At 42.5% G+C, this 16507-nt stretch overlaps 1 protein-coding gene across 4 annotated transcripts in view; it reads right to left on the reverse strand.

Annotated features, from left to right (window-relative positions):
* MAST4 (microtubule associated serine/threonine kinase family member 4) overlaps nt 1–9251 on the reverse strand; it is a 284153-nt gene extending 274902 nt beyond the window's left edge. For all 4 annotated transcript variants that reach the window (XM_052670248.1, XM_052670246.1, XM_052670247.1 and 1 more), the window contains exon 1: nt 9027–9251. In XM_052670248.1, coding sequence (XP_052526208.1) covers nt 9027–9236 — 210 coding nt within the window. In that variant the 5' untranslated portion in view covers nt 9237–9251. The remainder of the gene's footprint in view (nt 1–9026) is intronic.
* Between the last annotated feature and the right edge of the window lie 7256 nt (nt 9252–16507).

Genomic DNA, 16507 nt, shown 5'->3' on the forward strand with positions numbered 1-16507 from the left:
CACATCAATGACTGTCACTCTCTTGCAATGACCAAGTCAAAAAATGATGTGCTCAAGCTCCCAACCTCACTGCTCAGTGTGTACGTTAGACACATGTTTTTCAAGAGCATGGACTAAGCAGCATATTTAAAACAACTCCCTGCTTACTGCAGGAAATCAACAGCAGCTTTAATTGTAGAACAGGCCCACAAATGGTGTAATGTTATCACCACTGCTCCACAGAAACAACAAACACTGTTTGAACAAAGGAAGGAACCACAGATAATGCATTAAAACACCTCCTGAAGGTTTACATTAGCCTATGTACTTATCAAAACCATAAAGACCCAGTTGAGCTACAGGCTTTCCCGTGACTTTCTGTAAACAGTCCACCCTGTTAACTAGCTCAGAACACCATGCCTCTGGTATGTTACCTCCTGCCCTTCCCTGTCATGCACAAAACCTGATACACTTCATGAAAGGGATCTGAGACATTTTTGTTATATGGTCTGAATAACAACCATACAATAAAAGCAGCCTCTGCACTGTATGTACAGAGCATTACCATGTTCTAGTAAAGGTTTCCTGAGGTAACAATGAAAATCAAATTAGCAATTCAGTGCAGAAGTTCACCTTCTCCATTCACCCACAGCTCTCTTTCCCAGGGTTGCCAGGCTATTAAAAACAACAGGATTATTAGCAGTCCAGGTGCAATTTATTGTGCAGTCCATCAAGCATGGCAGTATGGCCTCACAAAGTAAGTGTGTCACTCGGTTTACAAACACTACTTTCTGGGAATAAAAAGAAAAAAAGAAAGTTTAAAAAATAAAAAGAATATGTTGAGATATACAGCATAAAACGCAATACTGCAAAAGGCCTCTAACACACAAGATTCTTTGCAAGGCAACAGAGAATTCTTCTCTTGCTTTGTTATACAGGTAGCCATACTATTATTTATTTTCATCCACATTTAACATGCAATCATTTTGGGAGAGCTCTTTATAGTTAGCAAAAATAAATGAATAAATCTCCTTTATCAGTTCAAGACCATAGGTCAGTAAAGGGATGGAAAAAAAAGTGGAAAAAAAAAAAAAAAAAAAAGTTTTGCATTAATCCCTGTTTCCCACTCAAAACCTAGAGGCACTCAAAAAAGAAAGTCTGTGTCAAGAGCTACCAGACTGTTTATACAATGGAACACTTAAAACTCTAACCCCTGACATAATTGTAGTTCACACCTGGATAAACCAAACTCATCAGCTTTGTTACATTTGTACAGGAGGGCAAGATGTTCATCCCACTGCTGTCTGGTCTGGCTCTTCATCCAGAAGTGTGATCACAGCATCCCTCTCAGTTACAAAAGGATCAGTAAAACTACTTGGATCTGCAAAATAAAAGTGAAGACAAGTCTCTTGCTTGATAACAGGCCAGAATTTATCACCACTCTCCTACACTTACTTTCATCTTCTCAATTAGCTTGCCCTTAAGTACATGCACCTCTTCTCTATTATTTCATACACAGCTACCAACATTTCCTAATGATGAGTCTTTCATCAGTCATACATCTTAATACCTCAGTAACACTCAACTATGAAAATTCTTTTTAAAAGAACTTTAAACTCCACAGCTGAAAGAACTAAAACACTGAAAACAAATCTTAAGGATGAAGGAGAAGACAACATAGTTTGGATTGCGGATTATTTGAAGCACATACTGGAATTTTTAAAGAGGCTCTGTAGAGACTGAACAAGCTATTTCCCAGTACGGGAGGCAAACAGAAGACAGACAGAACCTGCCTCCCAAATTCTAACCAGCGTCTGCTTCACTGTATTGAGTATACAAAAATTGCCTGGTGTCAGAGTAATTTTGGCTAAGGAAACTTTAATAGAAAACTTTGTTCACATTCCTAGCTTTCTCATACAGCTTTTTTCATGAGTCACTGAACTCTGCCATTTCAGATTCTTGTCCCTAAAATAAGGATAAATACCTTCTTCTCATGCTTTGCATAGAAGCATGTTGTTGGTTAATGTTTGTCAACATAGCGTAACTCAGATAGTAAGATAATAAACCATGTAAATTGATAAACCACTGTAAATTCTTGAGCATGGTAATGTTTGAGGCTGTATCTATGCTTTGGAGAGTAGGAGGGAAGGAATATAACACACAACCAAACCAAGAGGAAAGGGATCTCGTTACTTAGATTCTCACAGTAGAAGTCTATCTGCTCAGCTTGCTAGCTCAAGTATCTTCTCATTTACATTGCACTTGACAGTCCTCATACTCCACGTCTTGAGACCTGGGACTTTTTCAGCCCCTATGTGTAAACACAACTTCACACAAACTGTTACTGCCAGCAGTGCAGCCCTATCATATGGAGCTTCCTCATAGTACAAGTGAAGCACCACGCTGCCATGTTTCTTTACAATCAGTTCAATGTAGTTTATATTAAGCCAAAGTGACATCAAAGCAGAGGCAACAGATGACACAGGACCTAAGTCCTCCTTCAAACACCGAGGAAAAGATCTCAGAAATTACGTTCCATCACATCTGATTTCAGTTGAACATGTATGTATGGGGTCCTGAAGACTAGCCTCATGATTATTTCTTCTTCCTTGTAAAATTTAAAGCGTACAAAAAGCCCTCTGAACCACTTTTAGGAACGCGTTCAAATTCTGTTCTGAAGACAGGAATTATCACCTCCTCCTTATATCTCCATAGGAGATTTTCAAGTGCTCACCTCTCTTTGGCACATGAAAACAGATAAGCAACTCAGTGCCTGAATCTGCTTCTTCAGCTCCCACTTGCTCCAAGTGAGAAGAGAGATACTGCAGTTACAGGATTATTTATGCCCACCAAATGTCTTGAAAACAATCTTCAAAGAGCCACAAATATTACTAATATTGTACAAATAATATAGAGTCTCAGACTAAACCACAGGTAACACAACAACGCAGTGTTAGATAAAGCCCACATCCATGAGTCACTCCTTTTCCCAGTGTGTTTTTGGGATATATCTGTACTGGATTTACATGGAAATGGTCTGCTGCTGGGGAAGTTGCAGGGCTGACCTGGCCAAGTTAAGCCATGAGCAATGCTGGGTGTGCTCTGAGAAAAAGAGGAAATATGCTGTGCTACAGAACCTGGGAGAGAAGAGTGAGAAATATGAGAGAAGCAGCTCTGCAGGCATCAAGGTTGTTGCAGGAGGTGCTCCCTGCAGCCCACAGAGGCCCACGGAGGAGCAGGCCGTCCCCCTGCAGCCCACGGGCACCACGCGGAGCAAATCTCCCGTGCAGCCACGGAGGAGCCCACGGTGCAGCAGTGGCTGAGGCCCGGAGGAGGCACAGCCCACGGATACCCGCAGGAGCAGCCCGTGGGGAGCAGCCTGCGGTGGGGCGGGAGGGCTGGGGCAGCTGCCGCCCGTGGGACAGTGCCAGAGCAGCTCCTGAGGGGGGGCCCTGTGGGACGGAGCCGTGTGGAGCTGTGCCTGCACAGCTGCTGCCCGTGGGGAGCCCACACAGCATCAGATAGGGAAGGATGGCATCCCGCGGGATGGACCCACGTGGAGCAGGGCACATGGCCATGGGGAGCAGCAGAATGGAAGTGTTAAGGATTGACTGCAGCCTCAGCCCCTGTTCTCCTGTGCTGCTCAGGTAGAGGAGATAAAAGAGGTGGATGGGAAGAAAACGATCTTTAATTCTCACTGCTGTAGTTTGTTAGCAACAGGCAACCAACTGCATCAGTCTTCCTTATCCTGTTTTGCCTGTGACGGTAATCGCTGAGTGATCTCTTCATCCTAACCTTATCTATGAGCCTTTTTCTCACCATATTTTCTCCTCTTGTCCTTCCTAGGAAGGAGACTGGGACAGCAGCCTGGCAGACATGTGGTACCCAGCGAAGGTCAACATACTACATCAGCATGCAAGCCTTATAGTTTTACTTCAAATTTTGCACAGGACAGAAACATCATTTCATTTCTTTCTAATACAAAGAATGTGTTTTAAATGACCACTGAGACAGACCTACAGACTACAGTGTAGTATTTAACTTCAAATGTAAGTTATCACAAGCATATATAAAAACAAAGACAGTGTTGTTCCTCTAGCTCACGTGACAAAAACAGTTTGCAGCCTCCACTTGGCTAGATGAGTGTTTAGTTAATCCCATTGCAATCACACTTACACAGAGAAATACACGTTTTATGACTGCATTACTGTTCTTCAGTGTGATCTAAAGATCACACTCTTACAATTAGGCAATTCATCCCTAGGTAGCTGCAGCATTCAGAGTGTACTTCAACAGGGAATGATTCATCACTGTCAGAGACAATAAAGTCTGAAACAATTGGGGGGGGGAAAAAAAAGTCCTGTGATATCTTCCACACTGTTAAAGCATGTTCCAATGTTAGCACTTTGGCAGGGCAAGCACAACAAAAACATTACTACCAGCTGGGTCACAGTGACAGAAGTGCAACCATCTCCACTACATATGGATGCACATGTAAGCATTACCATCATTCATCACATACTTTATCTTAATGCATTTTATTTCCACTACTCCCCTCTCCCCCATTCCCCCCAGTTACAGTTTGGCTGGGGTGAAGATCTGGCAGACAATCTGCGATGCAGGAGGTACTGTAACTTTCTAGCAGACATATGTTTAAGGACAAATGTGTGAAAGAGCAGCTTTCAGAGCAACACTCTCTTCACCACCCCTGCCACCTTGCTACAAATACTTTCACACAGACGTTTAGCTTCCCAGTAACAAATTCCCACCATACACTTCCCAAAACCCAACAGATTGGACTATGAACAACAAGAAGGCAGATGCAGGTGTACAGTACAAGCAACAGATACAGCTCTTGCACTTCGCTTTCTACGCAGCAAAGATTTTTTTAATACATGATACGCATCAACTAGATAGTGGGAGGAAAATAAAGAATAAACCTCATCAAAAGCCAGCGGACATTTTTCATCAGAAATTATGTCTTTTCATGTTGCTCATTCTTTCAATGTAGGACCAAATCTCATCAACTCTGACAACCACTTTAATTTATAAAAGATTTAATTTTCAGAGCAAGAATAAATTGAGAACAAAATAATCCCCCTATTTTTATGGGAGAAGTATCTATAATACCTAAAATCATGAAAAAAGAGGAGTCAGCATGGTAATTTAGAAGATGCTGGGCAGTTCAGAAGTTTTGGAACCACAGCATATTGTCGTCACAGTCTGAAATATGACAAAATATAATTCTCTCTGAAAAACCACTGATCCTCCCAGGTTGCTATTCTGTAACGGTAAGCAAAGTGTATTCCCAGCCACTGTGATAAGATTTGCAGAAAAATACACTTTCTAAGTAGATCAACTGACAGAAAGGGAGAAGGGACAACTCTGAAACAATTTAAACTTCAGATCCTTTATATTACTGAAGTAGGCAAGCCTGCCTTCACCTTCTGATTAACCCAAATGAGCTCTCACCTGCCCAACAAAACAAGATTTGGAACCTACCATCTACAAAGAACACATCCCATGCTTGACTGAATGACTACAAAACATTCTGAGTGAAAGAAACTAATGCAGTCAAAATGACATTTGGCACTATTTGCTTCAGTAAGCCCCATAAAACAAGCTTCCTGTTCACAATCTCTTTTTATGCCAGAAGGAAGACTAGTGTACAGATAGCAATGCAGCAAAAAGGAAGAAGGAAAACCCTGGCGCATTTTGCATTTATTCCTTTCCACACAACTCCAGTCTGGTGTGGTCTGGTAAAGCAGACAGACACTACATAGAGATGTCATATGAATTCTTCACCCTGCAGTCCCAAACTCGGCAGCTTCATCAGCACAGTTAGTCACATTCCAAGAGCACAGGCAAATAATTTGCTCAAATTTATGTGAGTTTCATGCATTTGCTATCCGCAGCAGTGCAATACATTGAGACTCCAGAAACAATGTCTTCCCACAAGATTAAAGCTGGGTTTCCTTTTCATGTCTCCAGAATCTCACAGTAAGATACCAAAAATGCCTTCCTAACTAGTGGTCATAATCTTGTAACCTACTATTTGCTGCTGCATACATGAAATGAGAGGAAAGCTTTTCTCTGGTTCTCTCTTTTTTTTTTTTTCCCTCCTCTTCTCCTAAAGCGAAGTTTATAGATGAAGAAAGCATAGGAAAAAAAAGTGATGTATCTTCTCTTCCAACCTAACACTCCTTGCCCCATTTCCCTCTCAGAGTCAACTCTGAGTCAACTCTTCACTCAGATGTGAATTACAGGACATAGAAGAAACAGTCCTTCTCTAAATGAGAGCAGTGAATTTCCTTCACTGAGCTAAAACCAAACGTTCACATCATTCTTCAAGTAGGAACATAAAAATCATACAACATCACAAACTGCAAGATCAGCCTGGGCTATATAAACAGTAACACTCCTAGAGAAAAATCTGAAGTAATCCTCCTGTTCTAATCAGCCCTGGCAAGATCTAACATAAGAACACTGGTATCCTGTTTTTTGATGTTACACTTCTAGACGGATGTGACCAGCTGGAAGAAGTCCACAAGACAGAAGTGAGAATGATCAGATATCTGAAAACACATGCAATAGGGAAAGATTAAAGGCACTGGAGTTGTTTAGTCTGAAGAAAAGGTCTAGGAGGAGGCAAGGTCAGAGTTGTCAAAGAGTATTATTACAGCGTCACGGAATAAATAGTTCTACTGGAACAACACATGAAGTGTATGGGGAAATGAACACATTTTCTGATTACTCATTTTAAAATTATTTTAAAACTAAATCTATACACTGTGGTTCCAAAGAATATACTGATGGCTGAAATAGCAGCAAAAGTAGTACTGGGACACTTGGTTTCACTGCTGTCCAAAGGATACCGCGCAGCAGCAACAAGAGACTTCTACTAAGCTGTCAGCAGCAGCAAGGACAGGCCAAGAGGAGAAACGAAGCCTGGGACAGCAGGACCAAGTGCTGAAGCTCCGCGATACCAAAAGTACTCAGAAGACAGAGCGCTGGACAGGATGCTCACATTTTCATTCTCTGGTGGTAATTTGTGAGATGTCTATGTGAAAATGGGATGTTCAAGAACTCTCAACACTCAGCTTTTGACAAGCAGCACACAAAGGCTGAAACCACCTGCATTGCTCATCTCAAACCTTACTCTTGTCTTTCACTACTCCCTCACAAGTTTCAGTGCACAGGTAACACTAATGATATCTCAGCTTTAAATCAGTATACACTGGTTCATTTCTGCACTCTAACGCCTTTTGGTGTCTTTGCACACATAAAAAAATTATGATTACACAGGCTGATCTGTCAGGTGGCTCTGCAAGCAGGCGAGCATTCAGCTGCAAGTACTTATTACCCCAAAATAGAAGGACTGGCAAAATCAAAGCACAAAAAAACAAACAAAAACAAGTTTATCAGATAATGAAGAAAACCACAAGGGGGGAATAAAAAGGGGAAATAAGGTTGTATATTCCAAACAACCATTCTCCACTGCATTAAAATGAGTTTACATTGGTTTCTTCCAGTATCATGAACTGCAGATGAGGCATCTCTGCATTGACCATGCAGAATTTGCCAATTCCAATGCATTCAGTGTTGACTTCTTTCTTATCATACTTGTACTTTCAGCTCAGAAGGTGCTTGTATCTCATCTCCAAAGCACACAGAGAAATAACCAGTCCTGCCCAGAAGTTAACCAGCCTGCCAGCAGCTTCTAACCAAACAGGCAGCCTTTGTGTGTTCCACACAGCGCTGTGCACACCCACCAGCCAAACACCCAACCAGCCAATACCACACTGCGGTGAGCACAACCTCTTGTGTGTGTGCAAGACCTGCTGAGAAGTTGGGTGTATTAGTTACCTAACAGTAAGCAGCATCCCAACATCACCCACAGAGCTTCTGCTGTCTGAGGAATAAAGCAAGTTCACAGCTCTATGAAAAAAAATGGTAATAACAAAGTTTATATGTGCTCATATTTTCTTCTACCACTACTACCGTGCATAATGCTCTGCGCCGTAAATTCCACCCTTTATGGCTGGAAGCTGATTGAAGTTTGTATATCTAAAGGAAAAGGAGGGAATAAAGACAGTTTTATTCAGATCCACATCACCATGCTGTTGTACAGCTGTATTAACTGAACAGAGGTGGCACCAGTGGGTGCAGTAAGGAACAGGAGCTCCATCAACAACTCGTTACTGTGGAGAGAGAATTCCCAGCAACCACAGCCAAACAGGCTACAAATAACTTCAGCCTGCGGCTTGCAGGCACCCCGCTAAAGATGCCAGGGTCTCTGAAAAAGCTTTTGCACAACCTTTTGAAGGCAGTGAATAAAGAAATATCACCAAAAAGGAAACTTAAAAGTTGTCCACAGTGAGAAGGAACTCTGCCCTGCACTGAGGTGGGCATGGGGTGGTCAATAAGGGCAATGGGAAGCAGCAGCCAAGCAGAACAACATGCGGTCTGAAGATGTGGAAAGAAATACCCTTGAGGAGTGCATACTGCACAAACACAATAAAAATGCTGTCTCAGACGCAAAAGGGTGATTTTGCTGTATTATAGGCTTTTGGATTTGGGAATTTTTTCCCAAATGTGTGTTACACGACGTTGCAGCAGGACCAAGAGAGGAGCAGAGGCATAGCACGCCGAGCTGCTATCACGTACGGATCTATCACCCACGGAGCTCTGCAATAATCCATGGGCTGTCATTAGCTCTCCTAAGAGGATTACCGTAGTTCAGGAGCCTTGCCCATCACTTCCGTCTGACATTGAGGAGTTTGCTCTACAGCAACGCTACCCAAAGGTGATACACTAGCATCAACAGGATCGCCTTAAACAACACACACCTCTGCCACATATATATACATATATATACGCAATGAAAAATAAAAATATACAGAGAGTCGCAAGCCCACTCGCTGCAGCACCGCAGCCAGAAGAGGCCGGGGCAGCAGCCGAAGCTGCGGAGTGTGGCACTGGAGCTCGCAACCGCCCCGTCCCGTTTCACGCCGTTTCACGCCGTGCCCACCCGCTCACCCCCGCACCTCCTCATCGCGCTCCTCCAGCGAAATATCGTCCTCGTCCGCCCGCCCGCCACGGCTCGCCCGTTCCGCGCCGGCAGCCGCCGCCGTCGCCGCCACCCCGCCGCCGGGCTCTCCCTCCTCGGACAGAGTTTCCGAGCCGGAGGAGGAGCCGGAGCAAGAGGATCCGGCGGCCCGCGGCCCGTCGGCCGCCACCGAAACTTTCTCCGCCATGGCCGGAGACTCCCAGCGCGCCCACTGCTCCCGCCGCGCTGCTCTGAGCCCGACCGAGGCGCGCGGCGCTCCCCGGGTGGCGAGAGGCGGCGGGAGGCGGGGCCGGCCGGGAGGAGCCAGCTGGCGGAGTGGCGCGGTGCGGGCGGTGCGGCGCGGCCGGCAGGTAGCGGGGCGAGGGCGGCAGCGTTGGGCCGTGCGGGCGGTGCGCGGCTGAGGGGGAGGATTGCTGGCCGAGCTCTGCGGCTTTCGATAGGGGCAGGTGTTCGCACGGCGGTAGGGCTTTCTCCTCCCAGTGCGCCTACGGAAAAGAAGCTGCCTGCAGCTTAAGCCGGCTTGGTGCCGCTTGCGAGATACCTCGTTGGCGTCTTGATGCGAACGAGGTCCGTTTGGGGGTTTGACTTTGAAACAGACATTGGCATTGGGATTTGTGGACGGCTTTCAAAGGCAGTGACACCAAAGCAGATCATAGGAGGAAGGCACCTGGAAGCTTTTGCAAGTCGTCCCTAGAGAACACCTTCATCTTTAAGGGCCTCAACGGTTGCCCTGACATTTTTTCAATTAGTGTTTTTAAATATTCCTTTAAAATAAATTAATTAAAAAAAAAATTAAAGCCACTGGAACAAGTAGCAGGGCAAATAATAGTGCCATGGTGTAGCTCAAATGGGTCAAATGCAAAAAAATGGAAATAACTATAACATAGTTCAACGGCATTACTCCTCTTCAAATCATTGCATTTTAGGTATAACTAGATAGGGTTCCGTCAGACTCTCTTACACTGCTCGCAACACTCTCCTTTCAATCTGATTTCTGTGTATTTACGCCAAAGTTGACATCTCCAAAAAAAAAAAAAGCATTTTTCACATACACATTTTGAGAGTGGGGTTAGAATCTGAGAAATTCCCCTGAGATAACCGACAGCTCTGGCAAGTGCAGGCCACTCCGAATGAAGGAGCTGCACTGCAGCAGTAGCAGCGCGCTGCTTTCCCTCTGCATAGTACCTGTGCATCAAGCTGACCTGGAAGCACCCCTTCTTTGGATGAGTAGGTCTGTATGCTCATTCCGTTCTTGCCCTCCCTGTGGAGGCTGCCAGCACTATTGCCAATTAGTGCCAATCCTGAAAGCAAAGTGTAATATGAATAGGCTTTTCAATTTTTAATTCCAGACTTTTGCTCTGGTGATGTATAAATGTTTCATTAGCACATTCCTACCATAAGAGTTGGTTCATTCACTTCTGTTCCTGCCTTACCTTTGGAAAAAAAAAAAAGCTGTGTGGCAGAAGTACTAACAGAAAGTAGGCCAACAGAAGTGTGTTCCTCCTGAAAATCAGAGTGCTTTTCTTTGGAATTCAGATTTACTGAAAACCCATACAATGGTGCCTTGAAGACCATCTTACCTTTTTACTTGATAAGTTCTGTTTCTATAGTACTTCTCTCAAGCAGTATCCAATGTGATGAATTCAAAAGGTTTCATTTGGTGAGATACAACCTATTGGCATGCATGGCATGGATAGTGAGCACAGCAATGGGTCAGAAGCAGATAAAACAACCACAACTGACTGTGGGCTAGAGCAGGTACTGCCAAGCAAACAGCACGGCTTGGAAGTCCTTTCTTGTATTTGAGGGTCCCCTTAGGCCATAGGATAGAGGGAATTTCCTACTTCAGAGGAAGCAGAAGCCACTTCATGCCTTCCCAAGAGAATCAATTCAGTCTCTCTCACTCCTTTCAAGAGCTTCTTATGACAACGAAGGCAAAGCACAGTTTACTTCCTGTGGCACCTGCAGAGCATGAAGCAAGGGCATTTGAACATGCTTATTGAGCTGCAGATCATCTCAAGAGGCCTTAATAGGCTAGTCATGCCACCCTGTAAATCCTTGCAACAGTAGGTACTCTTGCCTGAACAGAAATAGCCAGTGGAACATGTACTAAGCCCAAGAAAAACACAACATACTGTATATTAACTGTGTTACCAGATGTAAGGTATCCCTGCCAAGGGAGAAAAAATAGCTGCCATGGGCCTCCACCTGCTATAGGTGCTTTCATCAAGTCCAAGGAGTGCTACCAACTTGTCAGTTAGAGATAATGTGATCAGGACTGAACAGAATAATTGCTAAAGACACCTTCCCTGATAATTGGCACTTGAGGAGCTGCATTAGCAGTGCATGAATCACTGTCAGGAGACCGGCAGGATATCACGCTTAGAGGAAACCTCTGGCAAATGTTTACACTTTGACATTTACTGTTCTCGTACCTTCAGGGTAAAAACCAAGAATTACGCCCAACACTCTTTGGGCCATTATGTATCATAGGGAGTCAAAGTTGTGTGGGAAAAGGGGGAAGCAAACCCCACTGATAAGTCCCCCTCAAGGCATTGCTGTGGGGTTGTACCACTGTGACTAATCATCAGAAGCCCCTGCTCTCAGCTTCTGGCAGGTTCACTGGGGCTGTCAGGTGGTGCACTGTCAAGGGCCAGCAGAAGTGATACTGTCTTAATTTGACTTCAGACACAGAAATGTACCAGCCGCGAATTCTGCAGACCTTTTCATAGCATAGAACTGAGCATATCCTGAACTGGAAAGGACATAAAGTCCAGCTGACAGAAGTATTAGTTCTGTTGATGGTTAACCCTTGAGCAAGGAACGTTCCACAGATTCTCCCTCCCCTCCACAACATATGTGTGGCAGAGGCATATAGCAGTGCACCAGCAGCAGGGAAGAGCAGCGTGAGTTTGGCACATGCTTGTTACCAACTGGCACACAACAGGAACGTTACTCAGTTGAAGAGCCCTGTTTTCAAATTCACACTCTGCTTTATGAAGTCTGTTTTTAATACAGAATTCAATATTAAGATGCCCATGAAATTGTTGAAAAGCTATTGCTTCACACAACACATTTTAACAAAAGCTACCATTGCTCCTTCACAGTGCTGCAACCAGATAAGGAGGAAGGAAATGAGCATTTCTTATTTTACCACACAGTATCCTAGTGTCTATCAATGACAACGGAGAGACAGGAACGTATGGTTCAGGCACAGGATGGAAATTAGAGCTAACCAAAACTCCAGGTGCAGATAGAATAGGGAGAATTGAGGAGTTGGTTTTTTTTGAGACCCTTGCTGTACTATGGCTACACAGCCATAGCCATGGTCCAGCTGAGAGGCAGCTATAGAACACTAAATATAAACCAGAGCAGCATAGCTGCATTCCGTGCTGTATTCTGACCACTCTCTTTAGTGTTGCAAAACCACGCTTTAACTTCTAGCTCAATAGAAATAAAGTAAACCTAACTTATACCCCTACGTTGAGAAATGTTTTGATTTTCCAGTCTCACGGAGCTGGTGGACTTTCCTGGGAGGGTGCAGAAGTCCTCAGCTGTCTATTCTACATCCTTTCCTTAAATGCTAAGGCCCTAGTTGACAGTGTTGGTATAGGTCACTGAGTTTCTGGACAGAAATCCCTTATGTCAGACATTAGCCAGAGCCTCTTTAAAAATCAACATGGAAATGGGGAATGAATATGAGATCCAGTGATTGCCCTGAATTGTCAGGCTCTCCAAAGCTCCATGGCAACAACTGAGGCAGAAACGGGTCTGGGGCAGCCCACAAGGTTTTTCTGAGCTCCCCCTGCCCTCATCCCAGGCCTCACAATTCCTAAATAGAGCAGGCGCTGTGCTTGGGGAAAAACTGTGATTTTCTCAGAGAAATCAACTATTGTGTGGGAGCCCTAAAAATGGAACCACACTATATTTGTGCTATAGTTTTGTTTATTGTATGAACCTTGCTCACAGAAAGAATAAAAGCTAAGTCTCTGTTGAACATATGTATATATCTGAGTTGCAGTGTGTTTTGTTCTCTCTCCCATTAATAACTACGACCATCTTCTCCCAAACTCAAAATGTCATGACACAAAATCTGAAGATGCATTTGATTTTTAGTGCATGTACCTTATGTATATAGTAAATTATTTGAAAGTTAACTTTTACTTTCTCAGTTGACCAGAATTAAAAAACAATTTGGGGTGGGTTTTGGTTTGGTTTGTTGGTTGTTTTTTTTTGTTGTTTTTTTGTTTGTTTGGTTTTTTTTGAGGGGGGGAGGAGGGAAGGCAGGGAGTTCGTTTGTTTGTTTCCTTGTATTGCTTTGCCATGAATGTTAATAGCAAAAAACAACATCCTTCAATACTTAAATTTTCAAAGTAAAATCATGTTACAGAGGGGTTTGGTTTTCTTTTTCCCATCATTCTTATTTTGGTTGACTTTATTTCTTTCCTGCCCTGTACCAAAACTGAGTTTTCAATTGTATTTCTAGGGGAGACTGAATAAAGAAGAAACTCATTGTAGCCATCATTCCCACTATTATATAAGCATGTTCATGAGACAAAGGTTTTCTAAAGCTGCCTGGATTCTCTGCTTACCTTATCTATACTGTCAGCTTGTTGTCATCAAAAGGGATGCTTGGTCTCTAGATCTTACAGATCTTTGACCAGGTTTTATGAAAGGTATGAAATAAGCAAAAGCATTAATTCAGTGGATTCTAGACAAAAATTTGGTCTTCATTTGATCTGTTGATGGATTAATTATGTCTTTAGTACTATTATATAACCATTGGTACTTTGACAAAAATATTATTAGTTTTTCAACTATTTTTCTATGTTGTATCTGCCTAATTAGTAGTTTAATACGACAATAGTTAGGTCTGAAAAAATGTGTTTGAAAGTAGTGTTTTGGTAGCTAAAGTTGACGAATCCATATTCTTAGATTCGCTTACTACCAAAATCTCGATACTCAATATTTTATATCAGTACCTGACAGTTTAAAAGAAAAATACCAATTAATAGGGATGTAGGAAACTTTCAGCTTGTATAAAGACTGTGTGTTAAAAATTCAATACTATTTTTGTGTTCCAGAATGTAAGCAATGGTAAATACTTCTAAAAGATTTTAAAAAAGAATAATAATTGAAAGTCAGACTGATAAAAAAATACATAAAGTCCCGAGAGGCATACAGATCTTCTGAAATCAGGTTGGTTTTATGTAGGAAGCTAATCTGAGGCAGCTGGCTGTGAAAGTATTAGACATTATTGCACATTTGGCTAATATGAGTTGTGGAAAAAATTAATGGCTGTGCCAGATGGCTTCAGAGCCAAGGAGATAATTCTAGATTCTGGAAACCCAACCAAACTCTCAATTTCTTTTCACAGGCAAAAATTAGTTGGAACTTCAAAAATAATAAATAACAACAACAATAACAACAGTATTTTGAAGTAATGCAGGACTCGTATGTATAAATGCAATTTCTGTAGTTAATTTCATAATTCATCAATTTCAATATCAACAAGTTTGATGGCCAATAATTTTCACCTTCTCAGTGTATTACCTTTCCTTTCTTCCCTTCCCCTTTCTCTTCTTCGAGTATTGATTTTCATGCTCCGAATTATCTTTGCATATGTAGTATTTCATCTTTCTTGCCCATTTTCAGCAACAACATAATAAATTTGAAGCACTTAAACAAACTTGTCTTCATTTATTAAGTGGTTAGAGTTTATGCCTCCCCAGTGATAGTTTTTCTTCGTGTTAATTAATGATTCTGGTAGGGGATGCACTGATTCCCAGAGCTCAGATTTATGGTAAAACCATTCAGACTGGAAAATATAATCTTATACATTAATAAAAAAGCTGCCTGTGTGAATCATTGTCACAGCTTAAGCTTTTCCAACACAAGCAATTTAAGAAGTATGTCAAAACTAGGGATGTATACTGAAAGAATGATTCACTCTTTATACCAGATTGAAATGTGGTCATGGCATTGCCCAACACTTTCAATACTGTAACTATCTGTCTTGAACTGCTTATGATTATGCAACCTATTCAAGAAAAAAGTTTTCTGTGATGACAGTTTAGCTGAGGTTGTAATCAATATGTTTTGTTAGTGTAGCTTTGGAATTTTTTTATTATCATTATTTTAATTGCGGAATTGTCAACCAAAACAATTCAGCTTTCCAACTTTCCAAGAATAGCATGCTGGTTAACCCATTGTTGAACCACCACAAAAATTCTCACAGCTGTTCAATATAATGCTTTTGTGCTTTTGTGCTTTTATGATCTAGAACGACAAACAAAATTTGGTGGGAGGATCACCTTGCTGACAGGGGTGTGATTTTAGCATCACATTGAGAATCGAGCCAAATTTGGCAATAGACATACTTTAACTCACTCAGGACCAGTATAAAAACGTCCTTCTGTATGCTATAAACCACCCAAAGGTTGTCTGAAATGAGTGTGCTTTCCGCCCAAGCGTAAGAGAGTCATGAAGGCTGAGAGAAGCCTTTCCTGACACTGCTTTTCAGAATGCTAAATGCTGTGGGGCCTCTCTCCTGTGCCTTCATGGTTGTTACTACCAAATCCATGTAGCAAAGGGTGTGCAGACCCAAACTGGAGGGAAGTGAAGGGAGTAGGAGAAGAGGAAGGCTGGTCTTCACTGCAAGGGAAAGAGCACAAGGTGATACTGTTGAAAAGAAAGAAAAGCAAGATATCTGAGCAAAAAAAAATTGCTACAGACCATAGACGCTGGGATGTATCCCTTGGTATAACCTGCATGCAATCCCCAAATCCCAAACTCCTTGTTAGTACTTCTATCCAGCAGCCAGGTTGAGACCAAAGAGCCACAGTGAACCCTTTGTGTGAGGTTTTAGCCTCCTGTTGTGGCTGGTTGCCCTCTGTGTCGGCCTGCCCCAGCTGCCCAGTATGGCTGCATGGTTAAGCACTCCAAATTTATGAAATATCACAACAGAGGTTTCCTTCAAAACTTTTGCTGGCCTCTGTCAGTGTGCATGTATGGTGATCTTTAATGACATGTTCAGCACCCAGCCTCTTCAAAAAGACTGCCCCATCCAATGTACCGAGAGGCAGTAATCCAGGGACTAATTGGATTTAGGTGGGGAATGAGATAATCAGGTAGGTGCCTTGTTTACTTGTAACAGGAGCTGAAAAATGTGTTCAGACTGATAAGGCAACCACAAAACAGAGTGCTACAGTTAGAAAAAAAGCAATCTAATGAAGCTGTATAATGGAAACCCAGAGAGCTGTGCAAGAACAGAAATGCACATGTAACAACTACAATACTCTTTGCTTGATGTCAATTAATTACTTTGCACTACTTTGTACTTAACTATCTTGCCCTACTTAAACTGTAAAAACCTAAACTTTGTTCTACTGGCCTTTGTTTTACTATGAGGAAGATACTGGAAAACAAATTTTGAAAAATACTTTGCAACAAAATAAA

The sequence above is a fragment of the Tympanuchus pallidicinctus genome, unplaced genomic scaffold (genome assembly GCF_026119805.1).
Source record: "Tympanuchus pallidicinctus isolate F22 unplaced genomic scaffold, pur_lepc_1.0 scaffold9, whole genome shotgun sequence".
NCBI classification, from domain to species: Eukaryota; Metazoa; Chordata; class Aves; order Galliformes; family Phasianidae; genus Tympanuchus; species Tympanuchus pallidicinctus.